Raw genomic sequence first — 21,625 nt, forward strand, 5'->3', positions numbered from 1 at the left:
AATTATGTTTAATTTTGTATGTTAACTGTTTTTTCTGTATGTCTGTTATGGTCTATTTTTATTTTCTTTCTACACTAATAAAAGCTAATGGCTTACATCGTAAATAAAGTAAAAAAAAATAATTAACTTGAAACAGTATAGTTAAAAAAAAAACAGAAACGTGCAATACTTTAAATTTAATTGAAATTTATTCAATTAAAGCTTATCGGTTTTACAAATGTAAAATAGAAATTAAGTGCAACTTCGATGTTCAGATCTTTTCATTTCTAAAGCATTAAATATAAAAAATAACTTAATAAATTTGGTTTCTTCCAAATAATTTTCGCTATAAATTAAATTAGATGTATATTTCTACGACGATTTCACATATTTCGCGAACTGTAACTAAGCATCTTCACTAAATATTTAATTTTTCCTTTGTTATTAAATGTCAAAATATTAATAATCTGACATCTTAGTAATTAAATATATTTTGAAAATTATTTGTCCAGAATTAATTAGTCAAACGGATGGAAGTTTCTTTCGTGTTCTTTTAGTGAAACTTCGTCTGAAAATTGTTCACTACAAAACGGACATTCCAAATAATTTTCTTCAACGTCTATTTCTGGAAAAAAGTCCAGTTGCGACGATGATTCCAATTGAATAATTTCTAAATTGACGTCAACGTTTTCAAGAAATTCTTCACTTTCTTTTGAAGTGAAAAAATTATCTTCTGATGAAATTTCTTCAAATTCTATTGACTCGGGTATTTGAAAACTTGTTGATGGTTGTTCAAGCGATTCTTTCTGCTCTCGTTGAACGTCTTGTGTACTTTCCTGAAAGTAAATAACTTAAATAACATAACTGTACACAATTTACTAAAATATGAATTGTAAAAAATATGTAATATATAATTATATACTGTATTATATATTTGTAATGTTATAAAAGTTAACAAATTTTTAACCTGATTAAAGTAAAATATTTTATATTTTATAACAAAGTTGTTAATTTTAATTTTAAACAAATTTTGAGTAATCGGTAAACAAATATAAATGATTTTCCGTAAAGACAATTTATTAAATTATGTGAGAAGATAACGGCGTAAAATCAGACGATATATTCACGAGTGAAATACAGCAGTTGTTAATTTCTGTGTGGAAACAAAATAGTCGTCGTTTTTTAATTATTCCATAGATATTTCTGTAAATTCACAAAACAAAGAATTTCATACATTAAAGTAAATTTCCCTACACTTACATAATTAATTTGTATTTGAGTGTATATAACTTCATAATTATACTAATAGAAAAACAAACGAAATTCGATGTCCATAAATTGTCATTAAATCGTAATGAGTAAAAATGAAGTTTATTTGTGAAAATATCGATTTTCTGAAGTAACATTGTACTTAATAATTTGTAATTTGGAGAATTAATTCTAATATCTCGTGTTGAATTCATAAAGTGATATAAACGTTTCTTTTCCGGCTGCTAATCGAATGACTCGTAGTTTATACAAAAAAAAATTCTGTCTGCGCGTATTGATGGCTGATATTACACGAAAAATTCAGAATCGTTGTATATTTTTAATACAGAATTTTTCCTGTTAATTAAGAAAAACTCGGACTACCGAATTCAACAAATACACGTGTTTAGAAACTATACGATGAATGAATATTGAAACAATGTTTGCTCTTTAATTAAGTAAAGTTATTAATGTAATGTTTTCAGTGTATCACACGAAAGTGTGTTAAAAGTTTAGTCATTAACATATTTATATACTTACTTCGGAGCAAGATAGAGTATTTTTTTTCGGATGAGTCTTTTTCACGTGTCTGTTTAAACTACTTTTGGTAGGGAAAGTTCCGTTGCAAAAATTACACGAAAATGGCCGCTCTCCGGTGTGAGTTCTAATGTGAGTCTTTAAAGCTGCAGGACATGCACAAACTTTTGAGCAGGTGTTACATTTACGGCTTATTATCCTCGGGTCGTTCGGTAAAATCTAATTATTTAATAAAGTTTTAGTTTATTGTTAACAATTTACAGATTGTATCTGAATGACGTTTTAAAAATTTGGGGGATTGTAGATGAAATTTTGAACGTTTTGATATCAGGAACTTATAGCCGGAAATTTGAACTAAAGTGTCTAGAGCGGTAGGAAGTGCTTGACCGCCCTTCACTTTGGTAGATACTCTTCCGTCCATTGACGTCGTGTTATTGCTGCAAATGGATGACTCTAAACACACAACTACAGTGGTCTAACTGAACCTGTGTACAGGACGTTGTGTACAGCATTTAATACCATCAGAAGAGAGCCTGGCATCTTACAGAGTGTCGGACAAAACATGGTTTGTCGTTGCACATTATGTATTGAAATTGATGGTTGTCACATTGAACATTTACTCTAAAGTAGTGTAGCCACTGATTCGATGTACACTTTGCTTGTACTCTACCGTCTTGTCAATAAAACTTGTCATAAATACTGTATTCTGCTGCTTCATTCATCATACCGACTGCAAAGTGCAAAGTGCTGTAGAAACTTTCTATCACATTTCCGGCTATAGGTACCTTATATCAAAACGTTCAAAATTTCACCCTGCACAATTTCCGAAATTTTTATTTTCCCAAATTCAGACACACCCTGTATAAAAACATAAAACGTAACTTTTTAAACGCAAGAACTTCATGACAATTTTATATAATACAGTTTTCAAATGATTTTTACCATGTATTTCATTGTGATGATGTTGGAGTTATTTGTAAAACATTTTGTTCAAGTTTTATTAAATTATATGTATGGAAAATTATTTTACAAAAATAGAACTAACGAGGTGCTGCAGAGTAATTTGCTTACATGTTCTTATTGACACTAGCAATTACGCACATTACGAACAACTGTTTTTTGGAAATTTTTTCGACTGTAATCTGAATTTAATCTTAAAAAATAATAACATTTTATAATTTTAACGGTGAATTAATAATACAGCGAACAATAAAATAAATTTTTCTGGTGTTTTTCATTATAAAATGCAACCTACTAAATTAGAAAATAACAATACGAAGATGTATCAATTTTTATCAATGAGAATATCATTTATAAGAGTAATAATTGCGAAGAATGATTCGCTTAATAATTTAACATTGTTGTAATTAAAATTTTATATTAGTCAAATTTATCATAGGTTATTAGTTACACCGATAAATTTATTATGAATAACGTCTATCACATTTTATAAATGTTTATGTGTGATTAATTAGCAAAGGTTAAATACAGAAAACGGGTTCGAACAAAAAATACAAAGAAACGTAATTAATTTATGCATTTTTATCGAAGGTGAAAACTAATATAAAACAACGAAAATTTCCAACGCCAAAAGAACAATAATGGTATTTACAGTTGCTTATTAATATTATTATTTTAATATTTGTTCCTGTAAATAAACAGAGTTTCATCGATAATTGTTTGAAATATTAATTGAAGGTTTTATATTATCTTATACAATTATATTTTGTCTGTTTATTTTATAACTATTATCGCTTTGATAATTGAAAAATAAAAACGAAAATGAAAATATAGGAACTTGTTGTAATATTTACATTAGATAAAATATGATCAGAATGCCGTATGTACGTGTGTTGTTCCAACTGGGATTTACGTTTAAAGCTTTTTTTACAGTCATTGTAATTGCACCTGAACGGCTTTTCAACGGAGTGCACTTTCATGTGAGTTGTTAAATGACTCTTCTGCGTAAAGCTTTTTCCGCACAAATTGCATTGAAACGGCTTTTCTTTCGTGTGAATTCGCATGTGTACTTGCAAATGACATTGATGAAAAAATGTCTTCCCACATGTCGGGCATGGATGTTTTCTGTCCTTTTAAAACAATGCGTTGAATGAATATAAATAATTAGTAAAAAACATATATAAAAATTATTCTCGATAATATAAATTATTGTTACAATTTACAATAGTACGTTAATATTGTATTATTATGTAGTAATATTATAAGATTATGTTAATATGTAGTCTACTATCGATATAAAATTGAAATTGTTAGTTTGTGTTATTTCGTGAATTTGTAATAAAACAGTTTGAGAAATTCAAAATGTATTAAACGAATAAAATGAAAGATTTCACTCACCATTGTGATTTTACTTATTTTGATTCAAATATCAAATTCAGTTTATTAATTTCAAGACGAAATTTTGTTAAAACAGATTACAACAATGCACCGAAATAATGTAATTTTCTGATTTTTATGTTTTGATTATAGTAAGTATGTTTAATTGCGCATGTCCCCGAACCAAAAAATAATTGAAAACACAAAACGATATATGAAATATCTTTTGTATTGGAGAAACGCATGTGAGGAAACAAACAGAGTAACGCCATGACTGCTGTTTTCTGTTTAACTTATTTTTGAGTTATTATTATTGTACTAAATCTGCACAATAAGCAGTAATAGGAAAAGCACGGTTTAATAATACTCAATAGGAGTGTGCGAGTTTACACGAATGGAAAACCCTAGAATTTTTGGGTATTTAGACTGCCGAAATAAGGAATATATTCAAAATTATATTTTTCCTTTTATTGTTTTAAATTATTATTATTATTTATTTATTTATTTATGACACTAATGCCATAAGCACATTAAAAGTAGTTCGTTCGGATGAGGAGCTATTCAAGTACAATTATAATGGCTGTGAATATAGTTATGAACAGAAAGATCAGTTGAAACAATATACGTTTGCAAGACATCAGACGGAATTTTTATCCAACGTAAATGTACGAGAAGTTTCTACATTATTATTCTTAGGCCGTGAACACACACGCGTAATAATCGGCGTAAAATCTAGCATAAAACAGAAAGCATAAAAATTTTTCTAAAATTTTGGCTGAACAATAACTGAAAAAAGAGTCGCACATTGTCCCTACTTTTTACCCGCATAAAATTCCCCGATAAAGGGATGTCTGTTTTGTGATGTTAAAGTAAACACCTGGTTTTTATTCTAATAATGGCGACAGTGGCTACTAGCCCTAGACATTCTCCAATAAACGAAAAATAAATGAAATAAAAGACTGAATTAGTACGTATATTAAGAGAAACAAATTAATTAGTTTGCATTTTTTATTTACATATTTTTATTTACATCAAAAACTAACCATTGTGCAAACTATACACTGCAAATAAAAATGGTTTTAAATTTTATATATAAGATTTTCTAATTGTAATGTAAAATAACTGGTATTTATAGTGCACGTCAGTTTATATTACGTTTGCAAATTTGGAAAAATGGAAAATTATGTTGCAAATGTTTCGTTTATCACTTTTGGATGTTAATATGTAAATTAAATTTATTATTACGTTTTTAATGTACAAAATTCTAAAAATAATAAAAGTTAAATTTCAAGGTTTATCGCACACATTGTTAACAGCAATCATAAAATACAATACAATACATTCATTTATCTGTTATGAAACTGTAATGAAGGTGATTCGTACGTAGAAATGAATAAAATACAACTTGATCACAATAAAATCGTAAATCTAATCTGATTTATAAGTAATACGATGCCATATTTTTAGAGTCTACAATTCTACAATATAGAGTAAACTGCATTGCAACATGTTTCGTTACAGAAATAATGTTTGGAATTAGATTCTGGAAAATGACGATTTGAAAATTTTAATTTGTTTCACAAAAATATATATACATTGTATATGAAACTTATAAACAAAATATAAAATGATACAAAAATTTTAATTTCGTTTTGTGAATTCTTCAAAATATTTGAAAGCTTTCTGATTGAGCTTATAATAATCACGTTTCAGAAAATTTTGCAATTATTCCCATAGGTTTTCTATATTGTATTCGTTTTTTTGCTTTGAAGGGTTTGATTAATGTTTACATTAATCAGACCCTTCACAGCAAAAAATTCATTTAGTTTACCGACGTATAACGGAATAATTTCAGCTTCTCAAACACAATTGTAGATGACAGAAACTTTATTAAATGACTGTAAATATAATAATCAGCGGTAACCGTTTCTTATATATATTTGTCAGTCTATGTAGATAAATATGATAAATCGCACTTATTTAATTAATCAAATTTACCGAACATTATGCACAATAGCCACACCAGAAAAAGAAATTTGATAAATAGTAAATTTTTGTCGAGTAACATTACGTTCGAAAGTAACAAAACCGAGAGTTAATTTGGGAACTCAATCTCCAGTTAAACAGTTAATTTATTGAAATTTATCAAAATATTTCTTTTCTAAATAATGCCCGGAATGTATTTCAACTGTACAAAAATTTCGTTCATGACATTTTAAAAAATATGTTTTTATTATGTTTATATTCGCAGAACACGGTTTCGAAAACAACATAGAAAATATCAATTATAGAAACGGCGACATCCATCCAAAGAATAATGTGTCCAGCCCATCGGATTAATACAATCGAAAAAATACAAGGTAAGACGTTATTTTAGTTCTGTTTGTAAGATATTTTATGTAATGTTTTAAAAATTGTATATATAGGGGAGACCGGGGCAAGATCGGCATGTTAAGTTTACTTAAATTTTGTGTAATAAATACTGCTGTAAACTGAAAAAAAGCTTTGCATATTGTCTATTGAAATGTTTTCTTACTATAGAACTGGTTAAAATCAGTTTGGATATAAAAATAATTAAAATAATTATAACTTTACAAGAAGAGAGAAATTGACGAAGTTGCCCCGGGTATAGGGGCAAGATCGGCAACTTCTCTCTTTTTGTAAAGTTGTAATTATTTTAATTATTTTTATTAAAGTTGCCCCTGGTATAGGGGCAACAGTAATGGGGCAAGATAGGCACGTATATAAAATTATGTTATTAACAATGTATAAGTTGGAATTCACTATTAAAACAAAGAAATACAAATCCAACACCCATTTAATATTATTACAACGAAATGCAAGTTCAAAGACATATATACATGAATAACAAATGCAAACATGTTTTCATTTATCATCTGTTTGATTTTTATCCTTTGCTTCTAATGTGGCTTTATGTTGCCGATCTTACCCCGCTAGTCATGATTTCGAAACATTAAGTACAACCCTGAGAACAGAATGCCAAGCCACGATCTGGCCACGTGAATAAGTTGAAGTTACATCCTTCTAACAGGAAAAGTAACTTTCGTTATCATGGAATTATAACAAAACCTGCCAATTCAATATAAATGGAAAAAAAATATTATATGGAATTGAACGAAAATGAAAATTTGCTTGATAATTCAACTACGCTTGTTGGAGAACAATAAAAACACTACACTCAACAAGCCACCAATAAAACTCAACTGCCTAACCTATAACCAAAGTCTCTTTTTATAAAAAAAGCGCTTGACAAACTTGCCCCGCATGCCGAAGTTGCCCCGGTCTCCCCTATTTGTTAGTTGACTGATGAGGGGCTTTATGCCCGAAACATGCTGTTGTCACGTATCAACTAAAATGATGGAAATAAAGCCAAGTGTTTATTTATAACTCAATGTGAGTTCGAAATCCAAATATGTTTTTATTTACATATAAGAATTTAAAAAAAAATTAAACGCTGAAAATAACAGAAAATTCGAATTTTGTTACTAAGATCAATTTCTCACAGGAATCACAGGAAAGAGAACGACTAACTAGAAGTAAGTCGCATACTTCTATTATTCAGCAGAAGGAGATTCGAGACGTTACAAGTTGAAGAGGCTTTTCCTTCAAGTTATTTCACCGGTAAACAATACTTGATAAATAAATAAAAAAGACAACGTAATAAGATAATTTCAAATAATTTTTTTGGGGGCCAAATTATCAAAAACATTTTTATTATTTGTGCTTGATATAAATATTCAAATATTAGTAACTTCTGATCAAATTTCTATTTAATAAACAGCGTTTAAAGAACTAAATATCAATAAAATTTTGAATGAAAATTTGTTAGACTTATAATATTTATTACAAATATACAATAATTTTTCACAAAATATGTCGAATAAATAGCCACAGCTTTTTAATGAAAGAACCCACAGGATGCCAGCCGTTTAAGCACTCTATACTATGTGTTTTAACATAAGAATAAACAAAAAATTTCACCTGGAGTAAACAAAATAATAGTAGTTTCACAGAGAATTTACTTACACACACATATACAGTTTAAGCCTATATATTGAAAAACACTAAGATCTTTCTTTATAAACTTTCCTTATATAGTACATTCTGAGTAAACACTGTACTGTCTTTTAAAAGATTTCCTTGTCGTCCTCGTTTAGTAATAGACACTTTAATATTGTTCGGATAGTTGACGTTCTGATTTCTCTTCTGTACTCCTTGACATAACAATGTCTTAATTCCACGTTGATAAAACAAAGATAAACTGAACTCTTTTTTTATACTCGTTAGATCGTTACTTCCGCCTACATAAAATTAGAACGATTTGTAAAATATTTTATTTTTTTACAAGTGACACAATGATGCTATTTTTTTAAAGTTTAAATTTTAATTTTAATGCAGTTAGTTTAAAATACCGCATGTGCCAAAAATTGTAGCATTAAAAAAATTTCTTTTTCCTGCACGAACGTTACGTGTTCATTAACATCACTGCAACGTAAGATAATTCAGTGATACAAAATCGACATAACGTTTGTTCTATAGCTAAAATTTATACAAAATAAATAGCCCTTACTTTCTCTCAGAAAATAAAATGAATATAACTAAAAGTTTCTCTGGATTAAACAAAAGTCACACACACAATCATACAGTCTACGTCTTTTAGGTTAGCAATTCGTAATTCTATCAAGAATTGAATTTTTCACGTATTTTTTCACAATTTCACATCAAATCTAAAGTTTTAATGAAATATACCAGATCAAAATTACAAAATTTTTAAAAGTATTTTAAAATCAATTGTATACAATTTTGAAATATGTGGCTAATAATGATGTATGCGCACATTAATATCATTTAAAATAACGTTAAAATTTTGTCATTAAGTTTTTTTCATATAAATTTCCATGATTGAAATCGTCTTCCTTAATATTTTCAGTACTTAATTGAATAAATGCCGTTCGTTGATTGTATATTTAATTAGTGTGTTACAATATTTTAAACATTTGTATTAAGTACGAATAATTAAATTTATTTCGATAATGTGCCGAATAAAGAAAATGTAATTAAAATTTTTTTTGATTAATCTTCTTATCGTGTTGATATTTCTTCATTTATTTAAGAATTATTGTTGAGAAGAAGGCTTATCCTTATGAAAAGGCTGCTGGTCAGCCTCTACCATCTCTAATTTCTTTTTCTTCGATCCTCCTTCTCTGGCTGCTTGTGCTTCTTCGTTGTCTCTTTTTTCTGATTCCTGTAAGAAGAAATATCATTGTGATAAAATTAGAATTTTTGTATTAATTTTAATGTTTTATTTTGTTAAAATTCTTATACTTAAATACAAATATTTTTAAAAAAATTTCATAAATGAAATTTTCTTTCATCAAAATATTTTCTGAGCATTATTACATATAAAAATTGTTTACAAATTTCATAAATATCATAAAATTCTCGTCTTTTCTCTGTTGTAATAAAATGTGTTGTAGACGTAATTTATAATAAAATGAAGTAATAATGTATTGTATTTTATTAATATTAAAAAGATTTAGTAAATAGAAGAAAACTACGAATAATCTGTTTCAGCTTACTATTAAAATTATGTGTAGAAAAACTCCGAAATATTACATTAAAATAGTATACAACTTTAATAATTTTTACTGTTTATTCAACTATAATAAACATCGTGACATTTTTAAGTAAATAATTTTTTTTTTATTTTGATTCGTTTTGCAAAGGATGAAATTATATTTTTCTCCAAGAGTACCTTTGTACTCCATACTTCGCGAAATCGATGTTTTACTTTTTCACTCACGAAGAGTCTAGGATATGTACCAAGTATCACTCTGTATATTCTGTTTAGTCACATACACAAATAGTTTTATGGTATACAGCTGTAAAAAATGTCCCTTATTTGTTCCCAAGTGATAACACTCGGGAATTTTAGCAGCTAATATTACAGCCAATATATATAACGGATCTCTTCATATCCTGTTCATATCTCTTGTTCTTACATTACTGCATTCTGTATTTTCGGTATTGCGAACTTCAGCTGCGATATTTTTTCAATTTCGTGGCTTAAACTTCTAATTTTTTCAATTTCGTGGCTTACACTTCTAATTTTTTCAATTTCGTGCCTGATCTTCTAACACTTCATTCGCATTTGCTCGCTTCTTCTCAATATCTTTCTGTTTTTGCAGTAGAAACACTAATCACTTCCACACTACACTCTTTTTACATTGACGAATTAGGGATAGTCACATCAGGATTTGTGAATGACGGCTGTTCATTGTCAATAGTGTTTTTAAAATATATTCCTTGAATCTTTACAATTAGCAGTGACGTTGATCTAATAATTCAATTATTAGTTGAAGCTAATCTTCGGTGCAACTAGCATTATTAAGGAATGTTGTCTTCAGTCTAAAATTAAAGTTAAACCAACATGGTTACATCAGTCCTATTTAATTCCTCGATAATGTAATCTGTTCTTCATGAACTGCACAATTTTGTAACTCTAAAAAAATATTACTCGACGAGGCTTTACTATTTATTAAATTTGTTGCATTCGAATGGCGATTGTGCGTAATGTTAGGTAAATTTGATTAATTAATTAAGTACGATTTATCATATTTACCGATATGAACTGACACAAATGGTAAATTATATTTACCGCTGATTATGTGATTTACAGTCGTATAATTAAGTTTCTTTCTTTTACGATATTGTATGAGAGACAAACTATGGTTTGTTGTTAGGCCATTTACAATGATTTTTCTGCTGTAAATGTCTGAATAAAGTTTATATAAATCATTTGCGATTATGCCACTATCTCAGCTAAATAAAATACTTGATTCGAAGTTAATCAACGAACCATTAATTACACTAATTATGTTACAAGAATTTCATAGATTCGAACAGTTAATTGTAAACTGTTAAATTTAAATCATAAACCAAAATGTACAATTCTATTTAATTAAAACATGAATTCTTAAAAACACAATGCGACGTATTAGCTTGTAAAACAAAAAGGAAGCAAAAGAAGCGCCGACCTCGCTAATTTAATTCAAAGGTTGTCCAGTTGTAAACAACATGCAAGGTGAAGTAATCAAGTGGGTGACACCATCAACCGATCCAAGCTTACCTGGGTTACAGCTCTTTGCAATGAAGATCTGTAATTGGTCTGGATTCCTGCCCAAAAAGTCCTTAAGTTAGAGAGCGAGCAGGAGAAAGGGTAAGAAAGTGCTCTGATCTGGTAACAGGGAAGTCTCATACACTTGAAAAGTTTGCTGAGGTTAGAGAGAAAGAGAGAGAGAGAGTATACTCCCCTATCTCTCTCTCTCTCTTTCTGCGGGATATCTCAGGGACAGCTAAATGCTGAAACCGGACGAACCGCGGAGTAGAGCAAATGTACAGGCTGACGAGGACCTCTCCTAAACTTAATCGTTCTCGAAATCCAAACTAGTACGTGAAGCACCACGCTTTGAGTATCCTGTGTTTTCTGTATTTCCCAACTCGTGTAGACTATATATATTTTGTAAATAAACTGTACATACTGTCTGTCTTGATTGTGGAAGTGAACTTTCATCGAGCCTACATCAGAACAATCTCTATTCGTACTAAATGCGCGAACCAACTCCAGAAGATGGAGTTTACGAGGTAAGTTCACTCAATTAAAACCTGAATTCTTAAAAGTGCAATTTATTTCTAAAGAATGAATAGAATAAGTACCGTTGACGTGGAAGGAATGTCTTCAATATGACACTGTTTATGTTCTAACCATTTCTCATTCGAGCGAGTGCTGAAGGAACATAAGTGACATTGAAATACTATTACCGACAATCTAGGTTTATCGTCTTTGTAGTCTGCTTTACATTGTTCATCGTCCTTGTTGTCTTTATTTGAATTTCGTTGTGCGGACAATATTTTATTAGAAGACGTCTTCAAAAATTCTCTTCTTCACTCTGTTGTTCAGATTGCTTGAAAAAAAATTATCAATGATGAGCAAACCAGCAAAACAGTTTTATATTATTTCTGCATTAAAGCGAAAAACTGTAATTATTAAAATTATATAATTCTTATATATACATATTACATAGTTATAGTTTATCATACTGGATCTATGGTAATGGATATATTTAGGATAGTTCTAATTTGACACGATAATCTATTTTTTTATCTTTGTTTTCGTTATTAACTTAACCTAACATGGGAAAAGGAATCTAAACCAATCGGAACCCTTAATTCGCTGAAATACTATTTAAACTGTGTACTCAAAGACAGTGGAATTTTTCCTAAATTCTTCAGCTTATTCGCTTCCTGCTTTCTCCTTTCGCTTTTGCTTAAAGTTAGTGCAAGTTCTAATATTTTGTTATCGGGTCGTGTGTTACGGCTACAGAGACGAATTACCTTGAACTATTTCCAGCGCATTTCACCTAAAGATACAGCGAAGAGTCTTTAGGTCACTGTGTCTTGTGAGTAGACACAGAGACCGTTACTTTCTCATTTAGGCGCGAGCAGTCGCGTCTGTGGGTTGGACTCGGGATAGAGACCGCTTGAGAAAGTGCACCCAACACAATTGTACCAATAACAAAATTCGCTTATTAAAGTAGTTCTACAAAAATGTATTTTCCCTAAAGTTTTTTCGCAAGAACCGAGTTGAAGAGAGAGAGCTTACCTAACAACGCGGGTCGTTATAAACACCTGAAGCACGGTGTACGGATTTCCAGATGTCTGTGGAGTTGTTGGGGAGCCTAGAAAATGTCTCTGATGTTTTGGATGGCGGTTAAAGTCTATCGAAAGTTGAGCTCCGTTAGTTCTTCATAGGTGTTCCGCAGAAACACAGGATATTCGGGAGGAGCGCTCGGCGACGCACGTTGATGATAAATCCTTTCGGCTGGCACACAGGGAATACTCTCGATGACTCTTGACCCATTACTGTTCCTTGAGTTCTCCTCTTTATTTCCAAGTCATGTTGTCGTTTTTTACCAATAGTGAATTTTAAGTTGTAGTTCCCAGTGACACATTCTGAGTTCCCTGGGAAAGGTAACGACTTCAGGAGGAGAAATGCACTCATCCTCTGGTAATAAAATGGAATTTTTTTTCTCTGAGATTTAAATAAATTTCTTTTTCAAAACGAAAAATGAATTTCTTTTCGTAAAATTTTTGAATAAAATTGTGGGCTCCTTTCCAAGTCCGACCTTTCACATACTTATTGATTTATCTCTTATAAAATGGAGTAAACGTTTGCTATGTTGGGCGTTTTGGAAAATCCCTTTTGAGTGTTCAACAGTACACCAGCAAACATTCTAAAATTCCACTGGCCTTGATAATTTTTTGCCAATGTAGAGATGTTTTGATTGCAACGCAGCATGTGTTCGTCACTGACAGCCTTACCAAAATTGTCGGTAAGAATCTTAGGTGGCATCCACGACATGCATTTTAAGTGACATATTTCATACTGTATCCTTATAAAATTGTAAAGGTTCATTCACAATTTCGCAGTAATTTGGAAGTTTCTGATTACCCAAGAAATTTTGTGCAACATCTTCGATTGACTTTGATTTTGACTTTTGAACCGCGCTTAACAATCTTTCAAGTTTTTCGTTTTTAATTAAAGTACTTATTTGTAAACCAACGAAAATTCCAGATTTGATTTCAGCATCAGTTATATAGAGAAATTTTTCCATCAAATAATGATATCTAGCATTGTTTACGATCATTACATTGATAAAGTTTTTGAATAGTCTTAACTTTACATGAAGTGGAGGTAGAAGAACCATGTAACCATTGACTAATGATGCATAACGATTTTATTCTGGCCAAAAATAAGCATTTCAGTCGTTGGCCATTCCTTCTTGAAGTAATGATTTTTCTTGTCTCTGCTGTCCCACCCACACAAGAAGCATTTAAATTTAGTATAGTCAATTAATAATGCAACCATTTTTAAATCACAACATGTGATTCAATTGTACTTTTGGTAATGACTTTTTTTAAAGCACGACTTTCATATTTTCATAGCTTTTTTATTTTTTTAAATAAGCTAATGGCACAGAAGTAAATTTTTTTCTATTGGATAAAAGGACAGCCTTAAAACTAATTTTAGACGAATCAATGAAAAGTCTCTATTCTGTGGTACTCTGTTTATTATCAAGTGCATTCACCAGAGCACTTGTATTATTGCAATAAATTAAACCACTTTCTTTACAATACTAATGTTGAAAACCATCTTGACGATTATGAAAAGTTGTTCGATGAAATAAATGACAACCGTTTAGTGGAGAAACTAAAAGTTCAGCCTCTATTTTAGACACGATTAGATGCCTAAGAAATTCATTTAGCTCACCTCGAGTTAATAAGTGGAGTAAAGGCGTTAATTTCCGGCTATAGGTTTCTTATATGAAAACGTTCGAAATTTTATTTTATACAATTCCCCGAATTTTTAAAATGTCATTTTGATACACCCTGTGTATGAGCCATCGAATAACATCACTCCTTGCCACCTCGTGCTGAAACTAGAAACTTACGTTACTGAAACCGGACGTTTCCAGTGACCGATAAGTGACTGCTCGTCGGAGAAAGAGCCGAATTAGTGCTGGACTCTCCATATAAAAAGAAGAAGTTGAGATTTTTCAAATAATTTCAAGTAATTATTGTAAGCCTTTTAAATGTTTCGGTGCCCCACATTTTACATACTCACCCACATCACTCATCCATTTCAACCCAGAGACGAAAAATCTAACCCAATCCGATAAAACTGGAAAACTAAATGAAAACTTTTCTTGGCACACATATCAAAATACCTTACTTTAATAGAATATTTTATGCTGTTACTTTTTAACAAGAATTATCCTGTTAATTAGGAAAAAACTTATTTTCTGGGAGTATCGAATGAAACAAATATACGTGTTTAAAATATATGCGATGAATGAATACTGAAACCATGTGTGTCCGTTAAATCAGTAAACTTATTATTATACTTATATACTTACTTCGGAGCAAGATAGAGCTTTCTTTTTCGGATGGAGCTTTTTCACGTGTCTGTTTAAACTACTTTTGGTAGTGAAAGTGCCGTTGCAAAAATTACACGAGAATGGCCGTTCTCCAGTGTGCGTTCTAATGTGAGCCTTTAAAGCAGCAGGAGACTGACAAACTTTTTCGCAGATGATACATTTACAACTCATTAACTTCGGATCGTTTAATGGAATCTAATTATTTAAAAAAGTTTTAGTTTATTGTTAACAATATATAAAAACTCAAAACGTAAGTCATTAAATACAAACACTTTATGATAAAGCTTTTTAAACATGCATTTCAACGACTTATTTTATTGTGATGAGTTGTAATTTAAACTAAAAACTTTTGTGTAATTTTTATTAAAATCTGTGTTATAAAATTATTTTTAAAAAATGCGTCTAACAAGGTTATGCAGAGTAATTGGCTTAAGATCTTATTATTAACATTAAAAATTGAACATATGCTTATAAGAATCAGCCGTACACTAGGTGTTCAGCCGGCAGAAAAGAGGGTAAGAGAAAATGTAGGGGCAGAAGGAGGGACAGGAGCTAGACAGTATAGAAAGATAGGATCCCTCTGAACGGCGTACTGTACATATGGCTACAGTACCCTCAATGTTTGATGTTGACGTGCAGTTTTTAGGCTGCAAAGCCGTAGTGTTCCGAAAGGTCTAAGAGGAATCCCGAGTGTAGCGAACACCAATAATTGAGTACCGCCACGAATAGCTAAGTGTAAAAGTTAGTGCCAAGTGGCTGTTAGTAGGAAGACTTATATCTATTAAATACTGATAAAATTGAACGTGATCGCGAATCTTAATACTACTGACAGCTAGACAGACAGCGTGAAAAGCAAACGAACACAATGACGAACTAGACGAGACGAACGAAATGGGAAAGGCAAACAAGCAAGACACGAAAATTTTGTCGTTTTATTTTTATTAATTAAATAATTTATTATACATTAACTTACTAACTAAACTAACTTACTATAACCTAAGACGAACCTAACAAGATGACTAAAGCTAAGAAGCGCTAATCTATTTTAATGTAAAAATTTAACAAGAAACCAAGCTAAGATTCCCGAATCTATCTTACAACTAGGACCAACCAAATTTAATCTGAAGAGATAAAGAAACATTAAAATACAAAGTTGAATGGCAATTATATACCTTCTGTTAAAATAAAGCAAAGGAAAACTGATTGATGGTTTGCACGAATGGCTTCTAAAACACTTACTCCAGAAGCCAACCATGCTTTCGGAGTGATTGCTGTCAGGAGCCCCACAAAGAGTGATTTACGTTCTGTTATAAATTTCTTTGCATCAACTATCGAAATATAAGAATAATAATATAAAAACTTTTCGTAATATTTACGTTTGAGAAAACTTGGTTAGAATGAAGTACGAACGCGTGTTGTTTCAACTCATTTTTCCGTTTGAAGCTTTCTTCACAGCCATTGTAATTGCACTTGAATGGCTTTTCATTCGAATGCACTTTCATGTGAAATGTTAAATTGCTGTTAGTCGTAAAGCTTTTTTCGCACAAATTGCATTTAAACGGCCTTTCACCCGTATGAGATCGCATGTGTATTTGGAAATCCTGTTCACGAACAAATGTCTTCCCACATCTCGGGCATAGATGTTTTCTCTCCTTTTAAAATAATTCGTTGAATAAATATTGAATAAATATAAATAATTAGTGAAAAACGGAAATAAAAATTATTCACGATAATATAGGGGAGATCGGGGCAAGATCGGCATGTTAAGCTTTACTTAAATTTTGTGTAATAAATACTGCTGTAAACTGAAAAAAAAGCTTTGCATATTGTCTATTGGAATGTTACCTTACTATAGAACTGGTTAAAATCAGTTTGGAAATAAAAATAATTAAAATAATTACAACTTTACAAGAAGAGAGAAATTGACGAAGTTGCCCCGGGTATAGGGGCAAGATCGGCAACTTCTCTCTTTTTGTAAAGTTGTAATTATTTTAATTATTTTTATTAAAGTTGCCCCTGGTATAGGGGCAACAGTAATGGGGCAAGATAGGCACGTATATAAAATTATGTTATTAACAATGTATAAGTTGGAATTCACTATTAAAACAAAGAAATACAAATCCAACACCCATTTAATATTATTACAACGAAATGCAAGTTCAAAGACATATATACATGAATAACAAATGCAAACATGTTTTCATTTATCATCTGTTTGATTTTTATCCTTTGCTTCTAATGTGGCTTTATGTTGCCGATCTTACCCCGCTAGTCATGATTTCGAAACATTAAGTACAACCCTGAGAACAGAATGCCAAGCCACGATCTGGCCACGTGAATAAGTTGAAGTTACATCCTTCTAACAGGAAAAGTAACTTTCGTTATCATGGAATTATAACAAAACCTGCCAATTCAATATAAATGGAAAAAAAATATTATATGGAATTGAACGAAAATGAAAATTTGCTTGATAATTCAACTACGCTTGTTGGAGAACAATAAAAACACTACACTCAACAAGCCACCAATAAAACTCAACTGCCTAACCTATAACCAAAGTCTCCTTTTAATTTGTTTTTTAAAAAAAGCGCTTGACAAACTTGCCCCGCATGCCGAAGTTGCCCCGATCTCCCCTAAATCGCGTCGTTGACTGATCATATCCCAATGAACATAATTTTTAATTGACGAATAGTTTGTTTTTCTAGGGGTGAAGACGAGAAAGCTTTCCAGTCGATGGCGGAGTGTGTTTTGTCTACAAAAAATCGAACATTTTTTCATATTATTTGCTGTTTTATTTAGTATATTATGAAATGAATACATATTATTTGAGTATATATAGTACATATTATTTGAGTGCATTATAAAATAATAATTGAGTACATTTACAAAATTAATTTTCGTTACAATCTCCAAAATACACCATTCACCTCGCGGAGTAATAAAAACTTTAACTTATCTGAAAACTTACAACAAATTTGTGATTAAAATTTAATTTTTATCAAAAATATTTTAAATTATCGCTCACTTCGAGAAGTAATAAAACTTATCTGAAAAATTACTTACAACAAATTTATATGAAACAAATTAATTTTGTTATTAGTATATAAATAAATATTATCACTCACTTCGAGGAGTAATAACTTATCTAAAAAATTACTTATAAAAATTTTATCATATAATTAAAACATATATTAAAATTTATATGATTTAAAAATAAATTTTGTGGTTAGTATGTGTCATATTAATTTTGTGATTAGTGTATTATATGTATACTACTGATGTCAATGGACAAAAGGGTAGCTACCAGAGTGAAGGGCGGTCAAGCACATCCTACCGCTGTAGACACTTTAGTTCAAATTTCCGGCTATAGGTTCCATATATCAAAACGTTCAAAATTTCATTCTCTATAGTCCCACAAATTTTTAAAACGTCATTCTGATACAACCTGTATAATAATTAATCACAAACTATTTCACTTCAAAAGTAGTTCTAGGGATCACTGACCATCTGACAAAAACGAATATGGCAATGGTACACTACGTTTAGAATTGCATACATTTTGCTGAAATAACAGTCTGGTCAGCTTTCACTGACGTTTCCTTTCGCCCGTTAATCAATAAGCACCGGGTATGAAATATAATACAGTATTTACTTTGGCAAAAGATAAACAATTTCTGAAAGATTATAAAACAGAACTTTTATAGAAAAAATAACATTATACATATTTCGTTTCTTCAAAGAATTGCTGGTGGTGAAATATTGCTTATCACTTAATGCCTTTGATAGGTTCTTGGAAATTATGATGTAAACGAAACCATGTATGACGGCACCAATTTTACTATAAGTTAAACCATATAAACAAGCTATAATGTGCTAAATATTATTCATATTGAATGGTGTTTGCTACTTCTAGCATAAAATTTACACATCGTACAATCAATTTTACTATATATAAAGAAAATTCGACAATAATAATAAACAGAAACAACTATACAAATAAAGAAACGAGTGCATTTATCAATGAATGCAAACGTACAATACTATTCTTAAAGAAGCTAAGCGAGGTCTTAATCTATTTTAAAAATAGATTTAATTGAAGATGTAAAATATAATTCGAACTTTACCATTTTCAGGTTCGATTTAAAAGAAATTGGAAAATATGGCAAAGTCATGTCTTTCTACGCCTTGCATTTTGTAAATGATTTTAAGAAGTTGTTTTCTACTGTTTTTTCATTAATGAAGCCAGGAGGATATTTTTTCTTCGTTTTTATTAGAAAATGTCCTATGTTTTCCATCGTACGGGAGCTAAGTACCCACCAAGAATGGATGAAGTATATAAAGGTATTTGTACGTTTGTATAAAATTAGTATAAACTACATTTTTACAACTATTTCGACTAGAAAGTGGTTTGAGTCACTCGGTGCTCTCCTGTAGCATTTTCTTGGAGTGAGTTTCTGTTATTTGACTAAACGGATGTAGTATATTTAGTGTGTATCGTACGATACCATCCGGGAATAGCCATGCTTATTTGGCTGCAATTTTCAAATTACAGACATATACATTCTTTTCGTTGTTTGTCTGTCTCTCTGTCCTTCGAGAGCGGAGTTAGATCTCTTGAGAGATCTCTGTACTTGGAATTTGAGACTTGATACGGAAAGTTTAGGAACTGGACATCCGATTAACTATGTACGAACTAACAATTTGGACTGGAGTTCATGTAAATTTTCAAATTAAAAGATGATTAAAAATTGCATCTTGCATTGTGATCATGTCACAATAAACAATTATTATTCGTTCATATATATATTTTGATGGAAAGAGGGATGANAAAAATATTATATGGAATTGAACGAAAATGAAAATTTGCTTGATAATTCAACTACGCTTGTTGGAGAACAATAAAAACACTACACTCAACAAGCCACCAATAAAACTCAACTGCCTAACCTATAACCAAAGTCTTCTTTTAATTTGTTTTTTTAAAAAAAGCGCTTGACAAACTTGCCCCGCATGCCGAAGTTGCCCCGATCTCCCCTAAATCATTGTTATGTATTACAGTATTATGTTAATATTTTTATAATATGTGTTCTATCTTCGATATAAAATTAAAATTCAAAGTTTATGTTATTTTGTAAATTTTCAAATAAAACAGTTTGAAAAATTTAAAGTATAATATGCACATGTAATGAAAGTTTTCACTTACCATTATTATTTCACTTCTTTTAATTTTCTTATTAAATTTTGTTTTTTAATTCAAAGTCGAAATTTTGTTAAAATAGAAAACAACAATGCACCGAAATAATGTATTTTCTCCATTGTCATGTTTTGATAATATTAAGCATGCATAATTGCGCGTGTTTCTGAATCTAAGAATAATTGCAAAACAGAACGATATAATAGATTGTCTATTAATGAAATGCATGTGAGGAAACTAACAGAATAACGCTATGACTTTTGTTTCTTGTTTAACTTATTTTTGAATTATTATTATTTTGCTTTTTCTTCCCTATACTCTGGAATAGTAAAAGCGCGGTTTGATAATACTCAATAGAAGTGTATGAGTTTACAAGAATGGAAATGCCTACAATTTTCGGGAAATTTGCACTGCCCAAATAAGGAATGTATTCAAAATTATCTTTTTACTTTCTTTTTTAAATTATTAACGTTATTATTATTTATATATGACACTGTGGCCATAAGCGTATTACAAGTATCTAAGACAAATATATAAATACACTATAACAAATCCACAAAAAAAATAATGACAATAAAACAAAAATAAAACAATCAACATACAAAATCGATCATGATTGAAGCTGCTGATACCATCTTTAAACTGTTTGTAAGTTTTCTCACGTTTCTGTTTTTTTTTTTTTTTTTTAGTCAATTCCAATTGTATAGCATTAGAGAAATAGCACAGTTCTTTAGTTCAGAGCATCTAATATTCAAATGGAAATGCCGGGAATTCGGACGGACGAAGTCTTTATCGTGATTCATTTAGGGTCATTCTTTTGCTACTCCAATGCCCACGTTGGGTGACGATGATTGTTGCTCCAATCCGCGATTTTGCCTTAGTTTTTCTCGGTGAGTAGGTTTTGGAACCTGTGTGACTCACAAAAGAAGTACCGTCTGTGTGAAAAGATTATGAAGTTCTTTAACTATATCCATGTCATGGAAAATTTGTCTTTTATTGTTTATGATAAAATGAAAATCGTTAAACTATCTACAAAGATATATATATATATATATATATATATATTTGTGAACCATATCAACTAAGCTTCAGAAATCTGATAAAATATATGCCTGCAAATCATTGCTCAAACATAATCAGATGTATTCCTTTTTGAACTAACTAATTACTGGTGGAAAAAAAAATACAGGATTCCAACTCAAATAACTATTTTAAATTCCATGACTTTTCCTGACCAACTTTATACAAATTCTGTGACCTTCACATCCCTTACAGTATAGCACAACAACAAAATGAAACAGCACTTGACTTA

The 21,625-nt window shown here is 30.3% G+C and overlaps 1 protein-coding gene and 1 long non-coding RNA gene across 2 annotated transcripts; both read right to left on the bottom strand.

Moving 5' to 3' along the window:
- Positions 1-212: 212 nt before the first annotated feature.
- LOC111620244 (zinc finger protein 883-like) lies at positions 213-20,378 on the bottom strand. The gene is made up of 7 exons (XM_023362141.1): positions 20,323-20,378; positions 16,496-16,771; positions 15,099-15,314; positions 9,293-9,367; positions 3,579-3,854; positions 1,768-1,983; positions 213-815 (listed from the first exon to the last, which is right to left on the bottom strand). Exons 1-7 carry the CDS (start codon positions 20,323-20,325, stop codon positions 498-500), a joined length of 1,380 nt encoding a protein of 459 aa, XP_023217909.1. The 5' UTR covers positions 20,326-20,378; the 3' UTR covers positions 213-497.
- On the bottom strand, positions 8,946-12,018 carry LOC111620216. The gene is made up of 3 exons (XR_002755874.1): positions 11,982-12,018; positions 11,839-11,908; positions 8,946-9,367 (listed from the first exon to the last, which is right to left on the bottom strand). It is a non-coding gene; the product is annotated as an uncharacterized LOC111620216 (long non-coding RNA).
- Positions 20,379-21,625: the final 1,247 nt, after the last annotated feature.

This window comes from Centruroides sculpturatus, unplaced genomic scaffold, assembly GCF_000671375.1.
Source record: "Centruroides sculpturatus isolate CEXI.00-Female unplaced genomic scaffold, Cexi_2.0 scaffold231, whole genome shotgun sequence".
Lineage (NCBI taxonomy): Eukaryota > Metazoa > Arthropoda > Arachnida > Scorpiones > Buthidae > Centruroides > Centruroides sculpturatus.